Here is a 23,751-nt window from a genome sequence, read left to right on the forward strand (position 1 = left end):
TTGGCAGGAAACTAAGTCCAAGCAAAGCAACCTCCAAGCCAGTCACCACACCAGTCACATGTTTGGCATCTACTTAAGGGATTTCAAAGATTCATGACAAAATCCAGCATTTTCTTGTCAGGATTCCGTATGTATGTAATGCTGTTTTGATTTAATTTAAAATTGAGTTAGCACTTTTCTAAGTCCTATATTTACTGTTGAATGATTGAGGATTTCTTTTTTTGTTCATTTCTAAAATACCTCCCCCCTTGTTAGTACTGTATTTCTTAAATAGGAATATTTAAATAATTTGTACCTCCCCTCTTAAAACTTTTTTCTCCATATATGATCATTATTTAATTTTTCTTTTTGTTTTTATCTCTGATTAAAAATTATTTTTGAACATTTTATAATAATTGCCGAAAATAATTTAGTGATGTGGTAAAAGCATTAAAAGCTTATTTTTTATCTGTCATTTTTTTCTAATGATTAGTCATAGTTTGGGGGCTATATGAACATTATTCAAATGAACAAATATTGACATTTTGGTTGGTTGTCTAAAATGAAATAACTACTTAGGCCTTTTTTGGCTGAAATGACAGGTGTCTTTTTTCCTTACAATGTTGGTAGATAAATATTTGCATACATGCCTCAGCCACAGTGAGCTGCTCAGCTTTAGTTGGCAGTGTAGAAAAGGCCATAGAGACATTTCCATTTATTTCCCAAAACACTTTTATATTGGATATTCCAGGCTACATTAATTTGCATTATTACCTAATACTATTGCTTTTCAAAACATGTTGATAAAAAAAATAATCAGCTGCCTTTTATTCCTTAACAAGTGCATTCCATGAGAACATATTTTTTTGAATCTATAGATTGATAGTTTGCTTGTTTTTGCCCTAATTTCAAATAACTAAATAACTTGCTCACTTTGTCATAAAATTTTAGGTTATCGAACCTTAGATGACTGTGGTATGAACTCAACAGTTCTCCCTTGGGTCTGAGCCCTAGCCTACAGCTTTTTTGTTCTAAGGAAAGGACATAAAGGAACAAAAAGATGGGATGCTGGAAGCCTCATTTCTAAACGGATTCTGTATGTTTATTTCCTAAACTAGCCTCAGCCAATTGTTTAAACTTGAGTAGTTTTTGTATGCAGATGCAGTTGATATGACCATTGGAAAGTTGCAGTTGTTTCCTGGAAGTAGTCTCACTATCGCTATTTTATTCCTTGAGTACTTCTGTACACGTAGACATTGGCCCTTGGAAGTTAGCTGAGTCCTTGGTAAGACTGTTCCCACAAACTTCTGTTTAACTCTACAGAATTCTAAAGGAAGGAATTTACCAGTTGTCACAAGAAAAAGCCAAGCATATTTCCCTTGAAAATCTCTCCATTTCAAATCTTAGTGCATCAACAACAAATTTTAAAATATATTGCATTGAATTCTGCAAAGTGAAATATTTTAATATTTTAATATTTTTCAAGAAATACTTTTTAAATGCAATTTGTTCTTTTATCTCTAGGTTCTAGTTTTGCACCATCTTCTACTATTTATGCAAATAATTCAGTTTCAAATTCCACGAATTTCAGTGGTTCACAACAGGTATGGTAGCTTTTTATATTTATGCTTTTTATATATATGAGATTTTTGAAGAATAGTATCAGGTTAATAAATGTTATTTATTTAAAGTTAAGACAGCATTTCAGAGTAGTAAAGATTAGCTATGTAGATTCTTGGGATATGTATAATTATGGGTATTTTAGGTTTCCTGATTGTTAAAGGTTTACCTTTTAAACATGTAAGCCATGATTGTTTTAGTCATGGGAGGAAATGAGAAAATCTACTGCATCCTTTCTGATTATCTTGAACCATACTAAATTAATTTTATTTTTTCTTAATAAAAAAGTTATGAAAATTGATAGATTGAACTAGAATCAATAATCAGATTATGATTAGAGTATAGAGCATGCTTGGTCCAAACCCAAATCATATTTGCCAAAACAAAATGCATCTCAGACTCCATCCTGCTTTTATTTTTTGGTTCTATGAATTTTTTGATAACTTTAGTTCCTACTCTCCTGAGAACTGTAATTTTTTGCTTTTGTCACTATCTCTGCTCCTAGAATTCCTTAGCCCTCTTAGTGATGTTTGCTTAATCGTTTTGTGAGTTTTGAAACCTACGATGGTTTCTAGAATCATGGTAGAATTATATGTGGAGCAAGAGGCAATGTCTCTGAAAGGGTGAATCAGCATGGAGGGAGATGAATTTGTGATATATTCAGATACTTTCTTATTTTCGACCTCTCAGTCATATTCAGAGTAGTTGAGATGGAAGGATAGCTGATTTCATGGGTAAGCAATACACTATTTTACTCTTAACAGACTTGCTGGACTTCTGTATATTTTAAAATAAAAGTTACTGCACAAGCGTTTGCTCTTTGGATTTACTGAAGGAATTATATTAATTGCCTTCTCCTGTCAATTTTTATTAAGACAACAAGAGGCTAAGAGGAAAATTTAATGATTAAACAATGGAATAATGTTAATATTTTTGACAAGATTAAACTGCATAATTTGGCATTAGTTTGAAAAATGGTTTCTTAAAACACTAAACATCAAGACCAGTATGTGTATTTTATTATAAAACATTAAGAATTTTTGATAATCCAGGTTGCTTAATTTGAGTCACTCATTTATTAATACACTGGACATTTATTGAGTACCTGTTAGCCATTAGATTTTTTGACTATGCATTGAAGATTTGAGAATCATAAGTCAGTGTTCCCTGCTCTCTGAAAGGATCCAATCCTCCTGAAGACATAAATATGAAAATAATATGGATGAGGGGTAGAATATTTTGATATAATAATAGAAATATACACTAGACAGAGTGGAAGCATAAGGAAAAGACTGCTTTGTTCTACTTGGGAGGATCAAAAAATGTAATATGTAAAAGGATTTTGAAGGACTATTTAGATCATTTTAGGGTTATTAAAAACTTTTAATAAAAAGCAAGTAAGAGGAATTAATCCAATGGCTTTCCTTTTTCCTTAACAAATGATGCAAACTAAATATTTGAAAACCTCACTAAAGATTTATTTAAGTCAAGGTCTGAGGTGGAATGTAGCCTGTGAGAAACTGGGTAAGAAAATCTTTTAATCATTTTATTAAAATTATCTCCTGCCAAGAAAACAAAATTATCAAGGGCAGCCTATAAAGGGAACAAATACCACAATAATGCAGCCCAGGGTCTGTATGGAAGTGAAGGAAGGGCACACCTCCTTCTTGCTGGTGATTTTAGAAGATGAGATTGAAAACAAGCATCTCCTTCTCTCCTCTTCAAGTGCATAAGATCTGACAATGTACACCCTTGGGTGCATAATTCTGAGTAGGGGAGTGAAGCATACATGATCTTTAGGTAGATTCAAATGTGTGTACTGGACCTGGTTTGCAAAACCCCCTAGGTTATTTCATTACTGTGTGCATGTATAAGATGCCCACAGAATGGTCTCTGCTTTTTAGGATCACTTTAAAACTGTGGACTCCAGAACCAGTGGAGCCAGATACTCTTCTTTCCGTTACCTTGTGATTGCTCTTCTGTGGAGCATGCCAGAGGACAGTCTGTCTTTCACACACACACATCTCAATTGTTATTTCAGGATTATCCATCCTACACAGCCTTTGGCCAAAACCAGTATGCACAGTATTACTCTGCATCGACGTATGGCGCATACATGACATCAAATAACACAGCTGATGGCTCATCCTCCACGACCTCAACCTACCAGTTGCAGGAATCTCTCCCAGGACTGACTAGCCAACCAGGTACAGATCTTCATCCAGGTGAAATATTTTTTATAAGTTTTGCTTATCTAAAAGTATGGAGAAAATGGACATTTTAAAAAAATCTTTTTTAAAAAGGACTGAAAGCCCCCAGATAATTATGCTGGTGTTTAATCTGTGCTAGTACTGCTGTATTAGGCGAGGCTTTTCTGGCATTTCAGAAAACCCTTCTTTTATTAGTAGATGTGGGATAGGCAATTCTAATCTCAAATGACAGAATATGTATAAATATGAAGATAAAAAGGTAAGTGAATCTTTTTCCAGACTAATTATTTTGTGGAGATCTTAACAACATGGAAAAGTAGTAATATTATCTTCTTTGGGTGAAACTGATATTTCCTTTATGCTTGAGAAACTGTATGACTTATTCACCTTATGAGTCATCAGTAGCTCAAGCCAGTGAAGATTTCCCATATTCTTAGGATTTTATATATATCTTAGGATATTCATAGGATCCTTGATAGGTAATTTAATACCTTTGTCTGATGAACACATATTTAAAATCCATTATATTCTTCATTGCCAGAAGCTTATCTGTATTCTTATTAGAACTGTATTTGCTGACACGTTTAACACTTGTCTTAACCACCACCCAGCCTAAATCCTGTGTTCCAATTCTGTCCTGATCCTCTTTGAGTAAATGTGACTTAACATTTCATTAAGAGTCTTACGTTAATTTAAAGAGTGAATGATTTCAGAATCCTTGCTTAACAAATGGTGGAAACACTTCAGGTAAGGAGATGTTTGATGCTCTCATCACACTGTAAAAGGTGTTTCTCTCTGGTGAATACGTGGGGAAAACAAGGTAGGATAACTATTCAGAAGCAAAACCACAGAAGAAGTCTTTGATCAAGACATCAGAGACTGAGTGATAAGACCAGCAAAGTGTTTTGGAATTTACTAGAATTGAGCAACCAGGAACGAACACTATTTATACACTAAAAACTTTTTATGCTGAGTAGAACTTTGGATAGAAGATTGACTATGATCTAATGTCAATATGACTACAAGAGTTTCTCTGCAGGAAAGACACAGATGGGTACTTTCTATTATCCAAAGAATAATCAACGTTCAGAATCACTCTTTTATTTATATTAAAAATACTAAATGTAGACATGTAGGTATTCTGAGTGTATGACTTTGAATGTAACACATATGTATGTGACATTCTCATATTCACTATCAGAACTCTGCAATTTCTTCAGCTTCCCATTGGTTGCTAATGCCAATGAGTATAGTTTGACATAATTTTCAGATCTTACGAGACTTTCTGTTGAATTTAAAGAAGAAAGTATTTCTATATGTAACCCTATCATTCTCTGAACCAAAATCATAACAATGCACGTGTCTGGATCTTTAAGAAATTCTGTGACCTCAGAGCTTTTGTCAAGACAGTTTTATGTTTGATTTTGCCTTTGCAGACTGGCATGCATCTGAAAAGTAAACAGTTCACAACTATGGGATTTTTCTCTATTATTGATGAAATCTGAGATATTTTGTTTAAGGGCATAAAGAGTATTTTCCATTGACTGGCTCTGCATTTGGACTCAAAGCAGAGACCTAACAATTAAAATTTATGAAAACAGTTTTTCATAAATCTTTCCCTGTTGACTTCTCCCGTGTTTAAAATGGAAACATACGTTATGTTCTATAAGAGACAGCTGGTTGCTCTGATTTAGTGATAAACCTAATGAAACAAAGTTGGATATGAATATCCAAAACTTAGAAGGTGCAGTTCTTCATTATGGCACTGATTAAAAGATAGTTATTCAATCATGTGCAGTATTGGCTCAGGAAAAAGCCTAGGGCAATGGGTAATGACTGAGTTATTTGAAAATTACAAATAACATTCAGTTATTTATCAATACTTTACCTTACGAGGTAATTTGACAATGTATTTAAAGAAACATTACCATGCTGATTAAGAACAGATATTTTAGTTTATTTTCTTTGAAAAGATATTTCTTTGCTTTTACCATAAAGTTTATCTTATGTATTTGCATTCAGAATGTTTGATGACTGATTGGCACATTAAGCTTACTGATAGTTTTATAGCTCCTTTTTAAAATTTTAAACATTTTTTAAATTAAATATAACTAGCAATTTGTAACAGTATTCTGTACTCTGAGACCTTGAAAACATAGTACATTTGCTAGTTAAACTTTACAAATGCTGCAGAAAAGTAAAGGATATAGTAAAATCCCTTCACACTTTGAAAAGCCAATTTCTTCAGCAGAACCCAGTAGTCTTTCCAGGTTTTATGGCATTTTACATAAGGACAGGAAGGAAAGCAAAGTGCTAATTCATTTCATTGAAGCCAACAAGAAGATTTAGATGGAAAGGACTAACCACATTTAACTTCTCTGCCAATTTGCATTTTTCCTACCTACAGTGTTACTGTACCCTAATGCAATTACCTGAGTGAAATTGACAGAGGCACTGGAATTAACAGCTTTCTCCTTTAAAAAAAAAAAAGTCAACAAATGTTTAATGATCAATTGAGTTCAAATTTCTGGTTTTAACCTTCATCAGAAGAAAGGCTAGAACCTTGAGAAGATATGGAGGTCAGTTCAGTTCCATCTGAAGGAGCCAAATATAGCGCATGCCCCTTTAGGATCTGTCCTTTTACTTTGATGCTCTTTCGATGAATACCTTGCCCTCTGTCTCACAGAAATTGTATAAAGTCTATATATTCTTTTGATCAGTAGAAACACATACATGTTTGACCTCTTTGTAGTCTGAACAGTCTGTTGCTATTTAGGGGAGGAGGTATTACCTAGTGGTTAAAAGCAGGGATTCTGGAATCATACCAGCATTTCACATACAAGCCATTTCATCTTGGTTAGCTAACTGAGTTCCACATGTCTCCAGTTTTCCCACTATTAAAAGAGGATAATGAAAGACCAAATTCACTAGGTTGAAGTGAGATTGAGTCATGTGTGTGTGTAAAGAATATTTCACAATAAAGAGCTCTGGAAAACTCAGCAAGAAAGATAACCCAATTTTTTTAATTATCCAAAGATTTAAACAGTTACTTTGTAAAAAAGAAGATACTAACTGAGCAAGAAACAAAAGTATTCTACATCATTACTCATCAAGAAAATGCTAATTAAAATGGCAGTGAGATACTACTATACCCCGACAGTTGCTGAAATAAAAAAGACTAACCAAGAATTGACAGGGATGTCGAGAAACTAGAACTCTCGTTGCTGGTAGGAGAGTGAATTAATACAACCGCTTTGGAAAAAGGTTCTCAGTGTCTATGCCTTCCCTCTGACGCATCAGTCCTGTTGCCAAATATATACATATAGGGATATGCTAGGCATACATATAGGGATATGCTGGGAATGGGAGCTTATGTCCAGAGATACAAACAAGAATGTTTGTATAATAACAGCTTTATTCATAGTTGCCTAAAATTACAAATAACCCAAATATTTGTCAACAGAATGGATAAAGCATAGTATATCATGAAGTTCTAGCCATATTGAGGAAAAAACAAACTGTTTCAGGCTACAGTGTGGGTGAATCTCAGATACAATGAGCAGTGCTTTAGCCAAACACTTATTCTAGTAAACTTTCTAAAAAAGAAAGTGCCTGGGACTTCCCTGGTGGCTCAGTGGTAAAGAATCTGCCTGCCAATGCAGAAGACACTGGTTATATCCCTGGTCTGGGAAGATCCCATGTGCCACAGAGCACCTAAGCCCATGCACCACAGCTATAGAGGCTGTGCTCAGGAGCCTAGAAGCGGAAACTACTGAGCCCACGGGCCACAACTGTTGAAGCCTGCATGCCCCAGAGCCTGTGCTCTACAATAAGAGAAGCCACCACAATAGGAAGCCCTCACACAGCAACTAGAAAGTAGCCCCTGCTCACCATAACTACAGAAAAGCCCACACAGCAACAAAGACCCAGCACAGCCAAAAAATAAATAAATAGGAAAAAAAAAGTGCATGACACATCCTAAGAGTTTAATAAATGTGGAGCCATTCTTCATAGTTTTCTTCAAAGGCTGTGCCTTTACTTTCATCAGAAACACTTTTGTCCATATTTTGTCCAAATTCTTAGAGTCCTTTTAAGATCTTTCAGTAACTTAGAATCATTGATATCAAGTCCTCCTTCTGCTGAGAGTGAGACACTTCCTGTGACCAGTTTTTTTCCTTTCTCCTTCTACTCTCTGACTCCCTTGTCGTCATAGCTACTGGCTTCCAGTTCTTTTGAGTAGCTGAGTTGTTCCTGCCAAATTCCGTTGTTACGGATCCAGTCAACAATCAACCACCCATAACTGATGACAGTAATTTTAGGCTTTTGCAAGATTTTGTCCTTTCACCTCTTGCACTGTTGCAGGAACAAAACTACTTGTTAAGAGTTAACTTCTAAAAAATTGATCTGTAATGGATAGAAAGACAGGTTTTATAGAATGTCAACCAAAAATTGGTTTACATTATAAGCTTAACATATGTGAGTTAATTTGAATCAGTATTTTACTTGAAAAAGAACATTTGATTTTTAGGACATAGTAACCTTTTTATTTTATAAAAATAACTGAAAATAGAAAACATTTTGTGTGATTTTTAAAAAATTAGTTGTGTGTTTAAATACCCCAAACCTCCTTTAATGTCTGCACAAGGAAGCTGAAACAGGATTTACTATGATATCTGGCTGTAGTCAGCATTCATAGCTAAAGAATCTTTTGTTTTGTTATTTACTCTCATACATTCGATAACAAAAACCCATGCAAGAAACTGTGCTAGCAGTGTTTTAAGAGCAAATAGTATTTGGAGCACAGACATTTCTTTGATGCTGCCTTGACATGCACAATGTTTCCCAAAGAAAACATTTGACCATTAGAAATTATTAGAGGTTAGCTTTGTAAAAATTATTTACTTAGAATTTCTCGGAAAAAATATTACTTAAGTTTTATCTCGTTTGTTCAGATGTGTTTATTTAGATTAGTAACTGCTTGTCTGTTCTTGTAATTATTTTACTTTGATTTTTATGGTAAGGCATGAGAATCATGGAGAAGGAAATGGCCACCCACTCCAGAATTCTTGCCTGGGAAATCCCATGGATAGAGAGGCCTGGTGGCTACAGTCCATAGGATCAGAAAGAGTCAGACATGACTCAGCAACTAAACAGCTACAAAAACAACAACAGGAGAGTCATAACATCTTTATATTTAAAAACTGTGTAACTTTGATATTGTTTGCCGTTGGATTCTCCTAGACATTTTAACTTTATGCATATGATTTAAATTAAGTGTAAATTAGATTTACCTCGGTAATAAAAGGTAGCTGCTATTACTGATGTTTTAATATACAAAGAAACTAAGATTCAGGGAGATTGAATAAAACACTTGAAGTCGTACGGTAAGTTGGACTCTTGTTACTTGTGAGGTTTTACTGTACCTCGCTGTTGCCTCAGTTTATCTTAAAACCTTCCTCACAGATCTGCCACTGCTCCATGCTCTCCAACTCATCAAGTGCTCCATCACTTAGCTTTAGACATGTCAAACTTTCAGGTATCTGTGGGACATGCAGAACCCAAACATAAAGTCGAAACATAGGATTTGACCCAGTATGATGTATGCATCTTTGAGTAGAAAGTGACTAACCTATGAGAGGGTTAGATTGCCCACATGGTGTGGAGTGGGGAAAATGACCAAAAGATAGAACTACTAAATCCCAGCATGTGAGGAATGGTAGGAAGAAAAGGAGTCCGTGTCTCCTAGACAGAGAAGGACTCATGGAAAAAATTCTAGAAGATTCTAGCAGAGTATCAGCTACTAAGTGGTTCTGAAGAGGTGGTGTTTAAGAGGATTGATCATGTGTAGCACAGAGATCCAGGAAGGTAAAGACTGGGTCTATCTATTATTGTGTGTGTCATTTAAGTGGCTTTTGGAGACTGTGGCTAAGAATAGTTTTGTTAGAGTTTTGGTAAACTAAAGCTGGATTATGACAAATGAGATGTCAGAAAGTAGAGACAAATGTGAGATTCAGTTCTGTAGCCAGCAACTTCAGTCTGTACTAGCTCCATTGCAGGGGCCTAGTAGGCACATGTACCTACTACAGATCCAAGTCCGCTCTAAGTGTCATATACACACAGGATTTTGAAGACTTAGTGTGCAAAACAAATTATGTAAAACATACCATATTCATATTTATTATAGGTTGAAATGATAATGTTTTGAATATATTAGAGCAATTAACATGTAAGAATAAAAATAATTTTACATGTTGCTTTTTACATTTTTTTAAATGCAGCTTCTAGAACATTTAAAATTTTATGTGTGGTTACATTCATGGCTCACATTATATTTCTATTGGACAGGACTAGAATGCCCTGTTCTTTTAAGAGACGATCCTTTAAAAAGAAAAGATAGCCAGTAAATAGTTTCTATAGATGCAAGGTTAAAGGGAAGGACTTTTTAATTTGTCTGTGCCTGAACCACCCCCTCACCCCAGGAAAGGGAGAGGTTGAAGGGAAGATAAGAGAGTTTGAGCAGTGGAACATGGTTTCCCAGTAGGTGAGGCTCAGAAGTCATACTTGAATGTGGAGGAATGGGATCTTCTCTTCTGACATAAGGAGTTGCGAACAGATCTAAATTTAGATAAACATGTAGGTGGGGATAGAGACAGGCAAGTTGAGAGCATCTGGAGTACAAAAGGTGTTCAGGTTTAATAGCTCACATATATCGAATCTAGGAGAAAATGATGTGACCTGCAAAATTTTTTTACTAAATTAGGATTTTTGTGTATTTGGGATTATATCTTTTCTTTCTTTCTTTTTTGGTCATAAGGAGCTTTTTGTTAAGATAATTCATAATGAAGACTTATACCTGATCTAAAAATAAAGTGCTATTCTTGAACAATTTATGTAATTTACAGGAGAGTTTGATACTGTTCAAAGCCCCTCCACACCCATCAAAGATCTTGATGAGAGAACGTGCAGGAGTTCTGGGTCAAAGTCCCGAGGAAGAGGCCGGAAAAATAATCCCTCCCCGCCTCCTGACAGTGACCTGGAGGTATGCTGACTTATCTTTAACAGACGCAATAGGTGTTTTATTCTGTTGGGTATGTTCTATACTTTATAGTTTCATGAAGTTTCAAACTTAAAAGAAAAAGACGTATCATGAAATGAGTGGACCTACATGGAAGCTGGCATTTCACAGCTCTAAAATTGGAGATTTCATCCATTATAATACAAAATTGAAGACAGTAACTTGGAAAGGAAAGGTGGTCATTGGATAATGAGAAAAATTCTAATCATTTGATACATATGGTAAAATGTTTATATCTGTGACATTTTCTCAAGTTGGGATGGATTTCTTGAAATATATTCATACTAAGCAGGCTGATTTTTATTACAAAAATCAGAAGAAACTGTTCTTAACCATAATGTGCTACTTCTTATATAACTGAGTATTTTAATTATGAAAAAAAGTTTAATCTTCAGATTTAGTAAGGTCAAGGAATAGTCATTGTACCACTTCCTAAGACATCACTTCCTTGATGTTTTCAACTAAAAAAGATGCACAACTTGAAAGTTGCGAGTTAAGTTTTATTTGGAGCAAAATGAGGACTGCTGCCCCGGAGGCAGCATCTTAGAGAGCTCTGAGAGACTGCTCCTTAGCGGCAGTGGGGGAAGGTCAATATATAAGGTTTTGGTGAAGGGGGAGTTCAATACCATTAAGCACTCATTTTACAAAAGGTTTTTTGTTGGTCATAAGGATCTGATGTCACCATGAAGGGATTTAGTGCTTCTCTAGACATGCTCAAAATTCTCTAAGCCAGGCTTCAACAGTATGTGAACCGTGAACTTCCAGATGTTGAAGCTGGATTTAGAAAAGGCAGAGGAACCAGAGATCAAATTGCCAACATCCGTTGGATCATCGAAAAAGCAAGAGTTCCAGAAAAACATCTACTTCTGCTTTATTGACTATGCCAAAGCCTTTGACTGTATGGATCACAACAAAAGATGGAAATATCAGACCACGAGACCTGCCTCCTGAGAAATCTATATACAGGTCAAGAAGCAACAGTTAGAACTGGACAAGGAACAACAACTGGTTCCAAACTGGGAAAGGAGTACTTCAAGGCTGTATATTGTCACCCTGCTTATTTAACTTATATGCAGACTACATCAGGAGAAACACTGGACTGGATGAAGCACATGCTGGAATCAAGATTGCCAGGAGAAATATCAATAACCTCAGATATGCCAATGACACCACCCTTATGGCAGAAAGTGAAGAAGAACTAAGAGCCTCTTGATGAAAGTTAAAGAGGAGAGTGAAAAAGTTGGCTTAAAACTCAACATTCAGAAAATTAAGATCATGGCATCTGGTCCCATCACTTCATGGCAAATAGATGCGATAACAGTGGAAACAGTGTCAGACTTTATTTTGGGGGCTCCAAAATCACTGCAGATGGTGATTGCAGCCATGAAATTAAAAGACGCTTACTCCTTGGAAGGAAAGTTATGACCAACCTAGATAGTATACTGAAAAGCAGAGATATTACTTTGCCAACAAAGGTCCGTCTAGTCAAAGCTATGGTTTTTCCAGTAGTCATGTATGGATGTGAGAATTGGACTATAAAGAAAGTTGAGTGCTGAAGAATTGATGCTTTTGAACTGTGGTGTTGGAGAAGACTCTTGAGAGTCCCTTGGACTGCAAGGAGATCCAACCAGTCCATTCTAAAGGAGATCGGTCCTGGGTGTTCTTTGGAAGGACTGATGCTAAAGCTGAAACTCCAATACTTTGGCCACCTGATGCGAAGAACTGGCTCTTTGGAAAAGACCCTACTGCTGGGAAAGATTGAAGGTGGGAGGAGAAGGGGACGACAGAGGACAAGATGGTTGGATGGCATCACTGACTCGATGGACATGAGTTTGGGTAAATTCCGGGAGTTGGTGATGGACAGGGAGGCCTGGCATGCTGCAGTCCATCAGGTTGCAGAGAGTCAGACATGACTGAGCGACTGAACTGAACTGAACATGAAGGGATGCAAAGACTGAGGCCATAAAATCTGTTCCTAAAAACATCCAACTATCTAAAGACCTGTCCTACCAGATTCCCTGGAGCATAGGGTGCCTCATTCCACCTTAACTCCCTCAGAGGTTGTTGAAGACCAACAGCTTATAGCAGCCTGGGGTTCAGTCTCTGTAGAGGCAGATGGCAAATGCTTTTGTTGTTCAGTCATTGGCAGTGCTCTTGGTAAGTGCCAATTTGTAGTTGACAATGTGAACAACAACAGTAGCAGATTAAAATGCCTTCTGGAAGGCAGAGATGATTGGAGTGAGCTGGGCTAGGGAGCCTGCAGATTTTGAAGAAGAGGAAGCACTGGCCAGTCTCAAGGGGCCCCTGCATCACTGTCCCATGGAAGGTCAGCCAGCATTGCTACAGATCAGAAGTTTGTCCACTGCAGTCAGAACCCTGAACTTTGCGAGAAGTCTAATCTCAAAATGTTGATCAATTATTTGAAATCTTTCAAAACAGTGTGCAGGCCAAACAACATATCTTATCACCTAATGTGACCCAAAGGTCCACACTTAACAATTTGTATTTAGGGATTACTCATTGATTCTTTTAAATATTTTTAAAAGTTTAATTCTTAAAGTAAAATAGTGTATACTGTTTGATGCTGTTTTCACAAGTGTATATTTGCAATACTGAAAAAAGAGCTACCTAAATGCAGTGATAGTAGTTACTACCTAAATATAGTAAGCTAAAGATGATTTCCATTTTGTTTTTCCTTCTGAGTGCCTGATTCTTTTTTTAAAACATGATTATTACTTTTTTAGTCAGAAAAAAAATTAATTCTTTGCATGAATTGCTAAACTTCATCATCTGAAATTTTGTAAAAGCACACTTTTATCATAAAATCCAAATTTGTCTTTTTGGAAATTAAGTGCAAGTAAACATTTGGATGAGTTCTTTCAAATTAGGACATCTGAATTAAGCTTATTATATTTATTTGTCTCTCTTCCTTCTAGGTTTTACAGGAAATAAATCTGGCACATTTGGGGGAAAAAAAATAATAGAGTAGCATTTGTTGTTCAGCCACTAAGTTGTGTCCAAGTTTTTGTGACCCCATGAACTGCAGCACTCCGGGCTTCCCTGTCCTTCATTATCTCCCAGAGTTTGCTCAAACTCATGTGCATTGAGACAGTGATACCAACCAACCATCTCATCCTCTGTTGGCCCCTTCTCCTCCTGCCCTCAATCTTTCCCAGCATCAGGGTCTTTTCCAGAGTCAGCTCTTTACATCATGTGGCCAAAGTATTGGAGCTTCAGCTTTAACATCAGCCCTTCCATGAATATTCAAGGTTGATTTCCTGTAGGATTGACTGATTTGATCTCCTTGCTGTCCAAGGGACTCAGTTTTCTATACGGTAGTGTCAAGATTATAGCCAACAATAAAGCAAGGTGCTTTCTACCCGTAAAGAGATTTCTCTTTCCTTAGAACTTAATGGTTCCCTGGTTTTTATCTTTTTCTCCAGCGTGTGTTTGTCTGGGACTTGGATGAAACCATCATTGTTTTCCACTCACTGCTCACAGGATCTTATGCCCAGAAATATGGCAAGGTAAGGATTCAAGAAATTTGAATTTTATTTGTTAGAATAAAATTCTAACAAATTTTAGAATTTTAAAATTTAGAATTTTATTAATTCTAATAAATTAGAATTTATTAATTAAAATTTTATTTTGAATAAATTTAAAAGCCATTTAAAAATGCATTGAAGTGTTTTTATTGCAGCCTATCAAATCTGCTCTTATTTATTTCTAGTAGCTCATTGTTATTCAGCGTGAACTGAAAAATTTTATAAAACATAATTTAAAATTGTATTCTTTTTTCCTTCATTATAACTTTTAGTTTTTTATATAAGAAACCAAGCTTCTTACTCTGACGTAGTTATTTTAGAAAATGTTTTCATAAATTGAAATGGACTTTAAACATTATGAAATGTATATTATCTTCTAATACGGGAACTTTAAGAAATTGTTTGAATTAGCTTGTTGCACCAAATGTTGCTATGAAATGGCATTTGAAGTAAGAAGTAATCTTTTGTCTTTCAGATCCTTTGGATTTATGAATATAATTATCTTTTGGTAACTTTGAGGAAGCATATTTTAGTGACTGAGGGCAATATGCCTTCACACACAAATATTGAGACAGATGGTCACATTACTTTCCTTTGTCTCTTGCCATTATTTTTATAGTTCACTTGCTTCTCGTACCAGTGTTGTTTTATAGGCATGTGAGGTTGTTTCAAAGACTGATGTACCTACAACAGACTTTTCGGCTGGAAACACCATTTGAGTCTTTGTTTCTGTAGGACTCATAGTCTAACAAGAGTCAGTTCCCAGCATGACCTGCCTTTGATCACTGTAGTCAAAGTTGTATCTGACCGGTCCCTTTTCATATGATGCGGAAGTGTCCCCTTAAATCTTTACAGTGTCACACTATTTTATAGGGTCTCATGTCAGCTCAACATGCAGTGTTTACAACTTTGTTAAGCTTTGTCTTCTTGTTGTTGTTGCTGTTTAGTCACTCAGTCATGTTCAACTCTTTGTGACCCCATGGACTGCTTTATGCCAGGCTTCCCTGTCCATCACCATCTCCTGGACCTTGCTCAAACTCATGTCCATTGAGTCTGTGATGCCAACTTCTAGTGATAAATTAATTTCACTAAAGCATTACCTCCTAAATTGCACTCTTAGTGAATCTTCTGTGAATTATAGTATAGGTAATGAAAGTTGCCCCCACAGTCAGTCTCTCCAATCAGGAAGCTTCCATAAGCCTCTTATCCTTCTCCATCAGAGGGTAGAATGAAAACCACAATCTCAGAAAACTAATCAAACTGATCACATGGACCACAGCCTTGTCTAACTCAATGAAACTATGAGCCATGCTGTGTAGGGCCACCCAAGACAGACAGGTCCTGGTGGAGAGTTCTGACAAAACGTGGTCCACTGGAGAAGGGAATGGCAAACCACTTCAGTATTCTTGCCTTGAGAACCCCATGAACAGTATGAAAAGGCAAAAAGATATGACACTGAAAGATGAATTCCCCAGGCTGGTAGGTGCCCAATATGCTACTGGAGATCAGTGGAGAACTAACTCCAGAAAGAATGAAAGGATGGAGCCAAAGCAAAAACAACATGTGTTGTGGATGTGACTGTTGATAGAAGCAAGGTCCTATGCTGTAAAGAGCAACATTGCATAGGAATCGGGAATGTTAGGTCCATGAATCAAGGTAAGTTAGAAGTGCTCAAACAGGAGATGGCAAGAGTGAACATCAACATTTTAGGAATCAGTGAACTAAAATGGACTGGAATGGGTAAATTTAATTCAGATGACCATTATATCTACTACAGTAGACATAATGTACTATATTATATCTACTATAAGGCAAGAATCTCTTAGAAGAAATGGAGTAGCCCTCATAGTCAACAAGAGAGTCTGAAATGCAGTTATTGGATGCAGTCTCAAAAATGACAGAATGATCTATGTTTGTTTCCAAGGCAAACCATTCAATATCACAGTAATCCAAGCCTATGCCCCAAGTAGTAAGGCTGAAAGCTGAAGTTGAATGGTTCTATGAAGACATACAAGACCTTCTAGAACTAACAGCCCCAAAAGATGTCCTTTTCATCATAGGGACTGGAGTGCAAAAGTAGGAAGTCAAGAAATACCTAGAGTAGCAGGCAAATTTGGCCTTGGAGTACAAAATAAAGCAGGGCAAAGGCCAACAGAGTTTTGCCAAGAGAATGCATTGTCATAGCAAACACCCTCTTCCAACAACACAAGAGAAGACTCTACACATGGACATTGGCAAATGGTCAGTACTGAAACCAGACTGATTATATTCTTTGCAGCCAAAGCTAGAGGAGCTCTATACAATCAGCAGAAAATAAGACCAGGAGCTGACTCTGGCTCAGATCATGAACTCCTTATTGCAAAATTCAGATCTTAAAGTGAAGAAAGGAGGGAAAACCACTAGACCATGCAGGTATGACTTAAATCAAATCCCTTATGATTATACAGTTGAAGTGACAAATAGATTCAAGGGATTAGATCTTAAAAAGTTCCTGAAGAACTATGGATGGAGGTTCGTGACATTGTACAGGAGGCATTGATCAAGACTGTCCCCAAGAAAAAGAAATGTAAAAGACAAAATGGTGGTCTGAGGAGGCCTTACAAAGAGCTGAGAAAAGAAGAGAAGCAAACAAAGGAGAAAAGGAAAGATATACCCCATTGAATGCAGAGTTCCAAAGAATAGCAAGGAGAGATAAGAAAGCCTTCCCCAGTGATCAATGCAAAGAAATAGAGGAAAACAATAGAATGGGATCTCTTCAAGAAAATTAAGGATACCAACAGAGCATTTCATGCAAAGATGGGCACAAAAAAGGATTGAAATGGTATGGACCTCACAGAAACAGAAGATATTAAGAAGAGGTGGCAAGAATACACAGAAGAACTGTACAAAAAAGAGCTTCACGACCCAGAGAACCATGATGGTGTGATCACTCACCTAGAGCCAGGCATCCTGGAATGCAAAGTCAAGTGGGCCTTAGGAAGCATCACTATGCACAAAGCTAATGGAGGGGATGGAGTTCCAGTTGAGCTATTTCAAATTCTAAAAGATGATGCTGTTTAAAGTGCTACACTCAGTATGCCAGCAAATTTGGAAAACTCAGCAGTGGCCATAGGACTGGGAAAGGTCAGTTTTCATTCCAATCCCGAAGAAGGACAATGCCAAAGAATGTTCAAACTGCTGCACAATTGCACTCATCTCACAAGCTAGCAAAGATGTTCAAAATTCTCCAAGCCAGGCTTCAACAGTACGTTAACTATGAACTTCCAGATGTTCAAGCTGGATTTAGAAAAAACAGAGGAACCACAGATCAAATTGCCAGCTTCTATTGGTTCATAGAAAAAGCAAGAAAATTCCAGAAAAACATCTTCTGCTTTATTGATTACACCAAAGCCTTTGACTGTGTAGATCACAACAAACTGGAAAATTCTTCAAGAGATGAGAATACCAGACCACCTGACCTGCCTTCTGAGAAGTCTGTATGCAGGTCAAGAAGCAACAGTTAGAACTGGACATGGAACAACAGACTGGTTCCAAATCTGGAAAGGAGTACGTCAAGGCTGTATATTGTCACCCTGCTTATTTAACTGATATGCAGAGTACATCATGCGAAATGCCAGGCTGGATGAAGTGCAAACTGGAATCACGATTGCTGGGAGAAATATCAATGACCTCAGATACGAGAATGACACCATCCTTATGGCATAAAGTGAAGAAGAACTAAAGAACATCTTGATGAAAATGAAAGAGGAGAGTGGAAAAGCTGACTTAAAACTCAGCATTCAAAAAATGAAAACCATGGCATCTGGTCCCATCAGTTCATGGCAGATAGATGGGGAAACAATGGAAACAGTGAGAGATTTTATTTTTGAGGGGCTCCAAAATCACTGCAGATGGTGACTGCAGCTATAAAAGACACTTGCTCTTTGGAAGAAAAGCTATGACCAACCTAAACAGCATATTAAAAAACAAAGACATTACTTTGCCAACAAAGGTCCATCTAGTCAAAGCTATGGTTTTTCCAGTAGTCATGTATGGATGTGAGAGTTGAGCCATAAAGAAAGCTGAGAGCCGAAGAATTGATGCTTTTGAACTGTGGTATTGGAGAGGACTCTTGAGAGTCCCTTGGACTGCAAGGAGATCCAACCAGTCCATTCTAAAGGAAATCAGTCCTGAATATTCATTGGAAGGACTGATGCCAAAGCTGAAACTCCAATCCTTTGGCCACCTGACGTGAAGAACCGACTTATTTGAAAAGACCCTGATGCTGGGAAAGATTGAAGGTGGGAGGAGAAGGGGATGACAGAGGATGAGATGGTTGGATGGCATATCCAACTCAATGGACATGAGTTTGAGCAAGCTCCAGGAGATGGTGAAGGACAGGGAAGCCTGGCGTGCTGCAGTCCGTGGTGTCACAAGCAGTTGGACGTGACTGAGCGACTAAATTGAACTGAATGAAAGTTGCTAAACAGATGAAAGATAACAATTTCGTATAATGAGCATTTCGAAAAGGGAGTCTTCCACAGAGTTATAGTCGAGAATGAATGAACTTGTGGTTGCTGGGGGGGAAGAATAAGGGGAAAGGATAGTTAGGGAGTTGAAGATGGCCAGTACACACTGCTGCATTTAATGGATAACCTAGAAGGACCTACTGTATAGCACAGGGAACTCTGTTTATGTGGCAGCCAGGGTGGGAGGGGAGTTTGCGGGGAAATGGATACATGTATATGTGTGGCTTAGTCCCCTTTGCTGTTTAATTGAAACTATCACAGCATTGTTTGTTAATTGGCTATACCCCAATACAATAAAATGTTAAAAAAAAAAAACAGACTCTATATGCAAAACAAAAAAGCAAAAGGAGTCTTAGCCCCTTTATCACAATCATTATTATCTTAATTCAGTGGTCTCCAGGATGGATGCTTACATGTCACATACACACAAGGTGTTTCATTGAGATAAAGAGAAAATATATTGACATGTGTGTATGTATACACACACATTTATGCCCCACAATTTCTACTGTTGTCTGTTTCACAGTGCAGGTACATGATAAATACATGTAAATGATTACAACTTTAAAAATATGTATGTGATTTATAAATAAATTAACTGTATATGAATTTGGGGTACACACTCAAATTACTGATAGAACATATAGTGTAAAAAGTTTCCAGACAGCAATTGAAAGCATTTTCTTCTGCAATAATTTTAGCTTGTGTGGCATATGCAATAAATCCTGTTGAATTGATTGCACTATTTATATGCTGAGTTTCATATTAGATAAATTTTTACAATTAACAGTCTAACTTGAACACACAAATTCAAATAAAGTTCCCTTCAAAATAGTCACCATTAGAGGCTATACCTAAATATCTGCATTGCTTCCATTGTGCCAGATCAGTGGTGGAACTTGTCTTCGGGAATTATCTTTAGATTGTTAAAATATTTCCTGATTTCAAACCTTTATCCTTTTGTGGTAATCATGATCTTTAGAAATAGAAGAATAATTTTGAACCCAAGGCAATAAACAAAGAACACAGTTAAAATCTCTCCCTCTCTCTCTCTCTCTCTCTCTATATATATATATGTGTATGTGTGTGTGTGATTTTGTTTTCTTTTTGTCAAAAATATTTTAAAATTTTTACCATGCCAGAACTGAGCACAGACTTACAGATAAGGAGGAGCTCCAATAAAGTAGCAAAAAAAAAATAACATCATTTGAAAAAAAAGAACATCAAATCATGAGGCCGCTTTTGCATGACTCAGAAGATGGCTCTAAGAGCAGTTCCAAAAGCAGCCTTCTCCTGCTTCCTTCATCAGTGACCTGTCACTGAAATAACCGTCACCTCCCGGGATAGCCCCCTGGTCATGCAGCATTCATTTCACAAACAAATTCCATTATTTTAAAGTATTATCAAAATGCTGTGTTCACATAGAAAACAGAGACATTCTGTATGCCTACAGAGGCTTGAAGCAGCAGAGCTTGCAGAGTGGGCAGGGCAAAGCAACGGAAAGAAGGGCTCTACTGTTTATTTAATACCCATGATGTGCCAGGGGTTAAGCGTCGCAAACATTTTAAGGGGTGGGTTGTTCTCCCCAGTCTGTACATGAGGAAAAACGCTCAGAGAGGGAATAAGATGTGTGCAAAGTCACAGAGCTAGACAATGGCGGAGATGAATTCTCGGGCCCTGGACATTTGACCCCAAACCCCTTGTTGTTTCTGCTAATAGAACATCACATGGCATAGACAAGTAAGCTACCATGAACACAATATATAAGTGACATTTCCTGAAACAAGGATGGGCAATTAAGTATGTATAGGCAGTTGTGTGAGTTCTCCTTTAAGTTGGAATAATTCTAAATATCTTCTCTCAGATCACTGGGATCGTTTTCCATCAAAAGGAAAAACTTAAGAAATATTCAGTGAAACAGAACGTCCAGACAGATATCCGTACAGTGGTACAGAACAGCAGAAGGATCAGGGGCATGTTGGAAAGGTGTGGGAAGATGAGCCTACATTTCTGCCTGCCGCATGGTAGCACCTGTGTTTGGTATTTCACGAGCAGTAGGGACTGGGGCTAATGACAAGAGCCTTTGAGTTGGACAGACCTAAATTTGAAAGCCCAGTGCTGATGCTTACAGCTTTCTGATCTTGGGAAAATTAATTCTTCATTCTCAATTTCTGTAAAATGGGAATAATATTGTCTTATAGTGAATGAGGAAGTGCTAACATGTTAACAGCCTAGCAGAACATTTGATGTGAATTGTTGCTCTAAAAATTGTAACTGTGATTAGTCATTTTCACAAATGTTACCCAACTTAATGCTCATAACCCACTCTGCTGTAATTTATTGTGAGCCAAGTTCTGTGGATGAGGAAACTGGGTTTTTAGGGTTTGAAAAAATCAACCAAGGTCACAGAATGTTAAATGCTGGTACAAATATTGGAAACTAGGTCCTTCTCATAACACAGCTTTGTCCTTAATACTGTTCTCTGCTACAGGAAGGGGACCTGCTGTAGCTGACCATGTTGACTAATGGTTTACTCAAGGAAATTTGAAAAAATTAGAGTGAAAATATTTTTAGGCTTAATATTTTCAAATCAAAATGAAAGTACCTTCATTGAGTTCCATGAAAAACAACTTAGATGACTTTGTTTATTGAATTATTGCTTATTTATTTTTAAAAGTAACTTGGTCGTTGACTTTTTTTTTTAATTTTACTTTTTTTTGCAGTAGGTTCTTGGTGGTTATCTATTTTAAATATAGCAATGTGTACATGTCAATCCCAAATTCCCAATCTATCCCCCACACCCTTACCCCCCTGGGCAGGTGGGGACCATAAGTTGGTTCTCTAAGTCTGTGAATCTATTTCTGCTTTGTAAGTAAGTTCATTTGTATCCTTTCTTTTTAGATTCCATACAGAATTGATGTCATATCATAATCATTGATATTTTTCTTAATATCAGTAAGGAAATTGGTGTAGTCTAGCTAGTAAGACATGAATATCTTGGCATATTAAGAAGTGGCTTAATAAGGAATGTTGTTTTATCAGACCCAACTTCTGAAGCTGGGGACCACATGCACTCAGGACACATTTGAAGGGGACAGAGAGGACATTGGGTCATCTCAGCTCTACCACATACTAGAGCTCCAAGAACAACTGTGTTCATCTAACAAATATTTACTTATCAACAAATATTTACTCAACAGAGGCAGACATGCTTCCTGCTCTCAGGGAGCTTACAAGCAAGTGAAATTATTTCAGATTGTGGTAGCTGCTTTGAAGACAATAAAAACTAGGTCAGATAGAAATTGATGGGGGAAGGGAGGTGACTGGGGAGGTGACATTGATACTGAGACCTGAATTACAAGAAGGCGCTGCCTACAGATTAGGCGGGGGAGAAGCGTGGAGGGGCAAGTTCCAGGCAGAGGACACAGAAGGGCCCTGAGGCGGAACAGTCTTCCGGTGTTCCAGGAATATAAAGGAGCAGTGTGACTGGAAGGGTATAAACAAGGGGGAGAAACACAAGATAAAAGCAGAGAGGCAGGCAGGGGGCTGCAGCAGCTCCCCCGTAAGGCGTGTGGGATTTATTTAGGTGCAGTGGAAGCTTTAGAAGCAGTGGAAGGGTTTTAGATTGACTTGGGACCTGGTGGTTTAGTATCAACTGCTGTATGGAGAAAAGAGTTCAGAGGAACCCAGGTGAACCCCAGGAGACCATTTTGAAGGCCGCTGACTGAAATAGGGCTTCTCGAACAAATGTGAGCCATAGTGAGCCTCAGAGTTTGTAAAACAGAAATGGCTGGTCCCACCATCAGAGTTTCTGATCCTGTAGGTCTGAGGGCTAGGAGCCTGAGACATTTTGTCTTTGGAATGAATTTCAATAAGGTTGCTGAAGGTCTTATTAAATGCTTTACTATCTCCTTGGCTTTCACCACCACCCCCCCACCCCACCCCCACCCTATGTGACGGATACCGTGTCACCCAGCTCACAAGTGGTTCGGCCAACCAGCACCCACAACTCTTCCACCTGCTCTTAATCTCTACACTCTTTTGGTCTATTGTCTTTCCCCACCACCGATAAAAATAAAACCCATGGGACATAATCGTTTAGGAATGCCATTTTTATTCATAAATTGCTCTGTATAGCTAACTTTTATGTTTTAATAAAAAAAAAAAACTTTAGAAAAATCCTGCTTCAATGTATAAATAAATAATACTATGAATTTTCCAAGGATCTCCCTAAGATGCGATCATTGTGGACTCTGTTCAGTTGTCAACAGAGCTGTTGCTGGGTATTTACCGTGATGGCAAATGAAGGATGTTGGTATTTGAGGTCTGCTGCCTGTGGAACTGACTGAGCACCAGTTGGCATGTATACCTTTCAGCACCACACAGCTCTCAAATAAGAGTTTGTAAATTGGCAGGACACAGACCAGGAATCATCCCTCATCTGTTATAGTTTATGAAGATTATTCCTGTTCCCCGATTAATTACATATAGTATTTTACCCGAGAAGTTGCAGTAATTCCTCTGGTTAGAGGGAGGCATGAAGGAAGCTAAATAAATTGTGCTCCAGGGATTTAATCTGTTTTGGAGCACTAATACATCATGGGCTATGAGGCTGTGATTCTCTGTAAAGTTATTCCACAGGAAGGATGTAAAGCCCATAGCCCAAGTCAGGGGAAAGACTGAAAGAAAAGTGAACAGTTGTATTGTGAAACTGAAATTCAAGCTCCCAATACTACCTCCCCACTTTAGACAACCTCTTACATAAGAGCAGCACTGGAGAAATGATATGCTCATCAGGATAAATCCACTGGATA

At 37.4% G+C, this 23,751-nt stretch overlaps 1 protein-coding gene across 44 annotated transcripts in view; it reads left to right on the forward strand.

Moving 5' to 3' along the window:
- Positions 1-23,751, forward strand: part of EYA4 (EYA transcriptional coactivator and phosphatase 4) — a 365,804-nt gene that overhangs the window by 305,170 nt on the left and 36,883 nt on the right. For 23 of the 44 annotated variants that reach the window (XM_086317936.1, XM_086317917.1, XM_086317942.1 and 20 more), the window contains 4 exons: positions 1,504-1,583; positions 3,641-3,806; positions 10,712-10,848; positions 14,328-14,411. In XM_086317936.1, coding sequence (XP_086174062.1) covers positions 1,504-1,583; positions 3,641-3,806; positions 10,712-10,848; positions 14,328-14,411 — 467 coding nt within the window. Of the gene's footprint in view, positions 1-1,503; positions 1,584-3,640; positions 3,825-10,711; positions 10,849-14,327; positions 14,412-23,751 lie in introns of all 44 variants that reach the window. The other 21 variants (XM_086317909.1, XM_086317930.1, XM_086317944.1 and 18 more) reach the window with 1 other exon arrangement.

This window comes from Bos grunniens, chromosome 9 (assembly GCF_055505025.1).
Source record: "Bos grunniens cultivar Pamir isolate PY7600 chromosome 9, Bosgru_T2T1.0, whole genome shotgun sequence".
Lineage (NCBI taxonomy): Eukaryota > Metazoa > Chordata > Mammalia > Artiodactyla > Bovidae > Bos > Bos grunniens.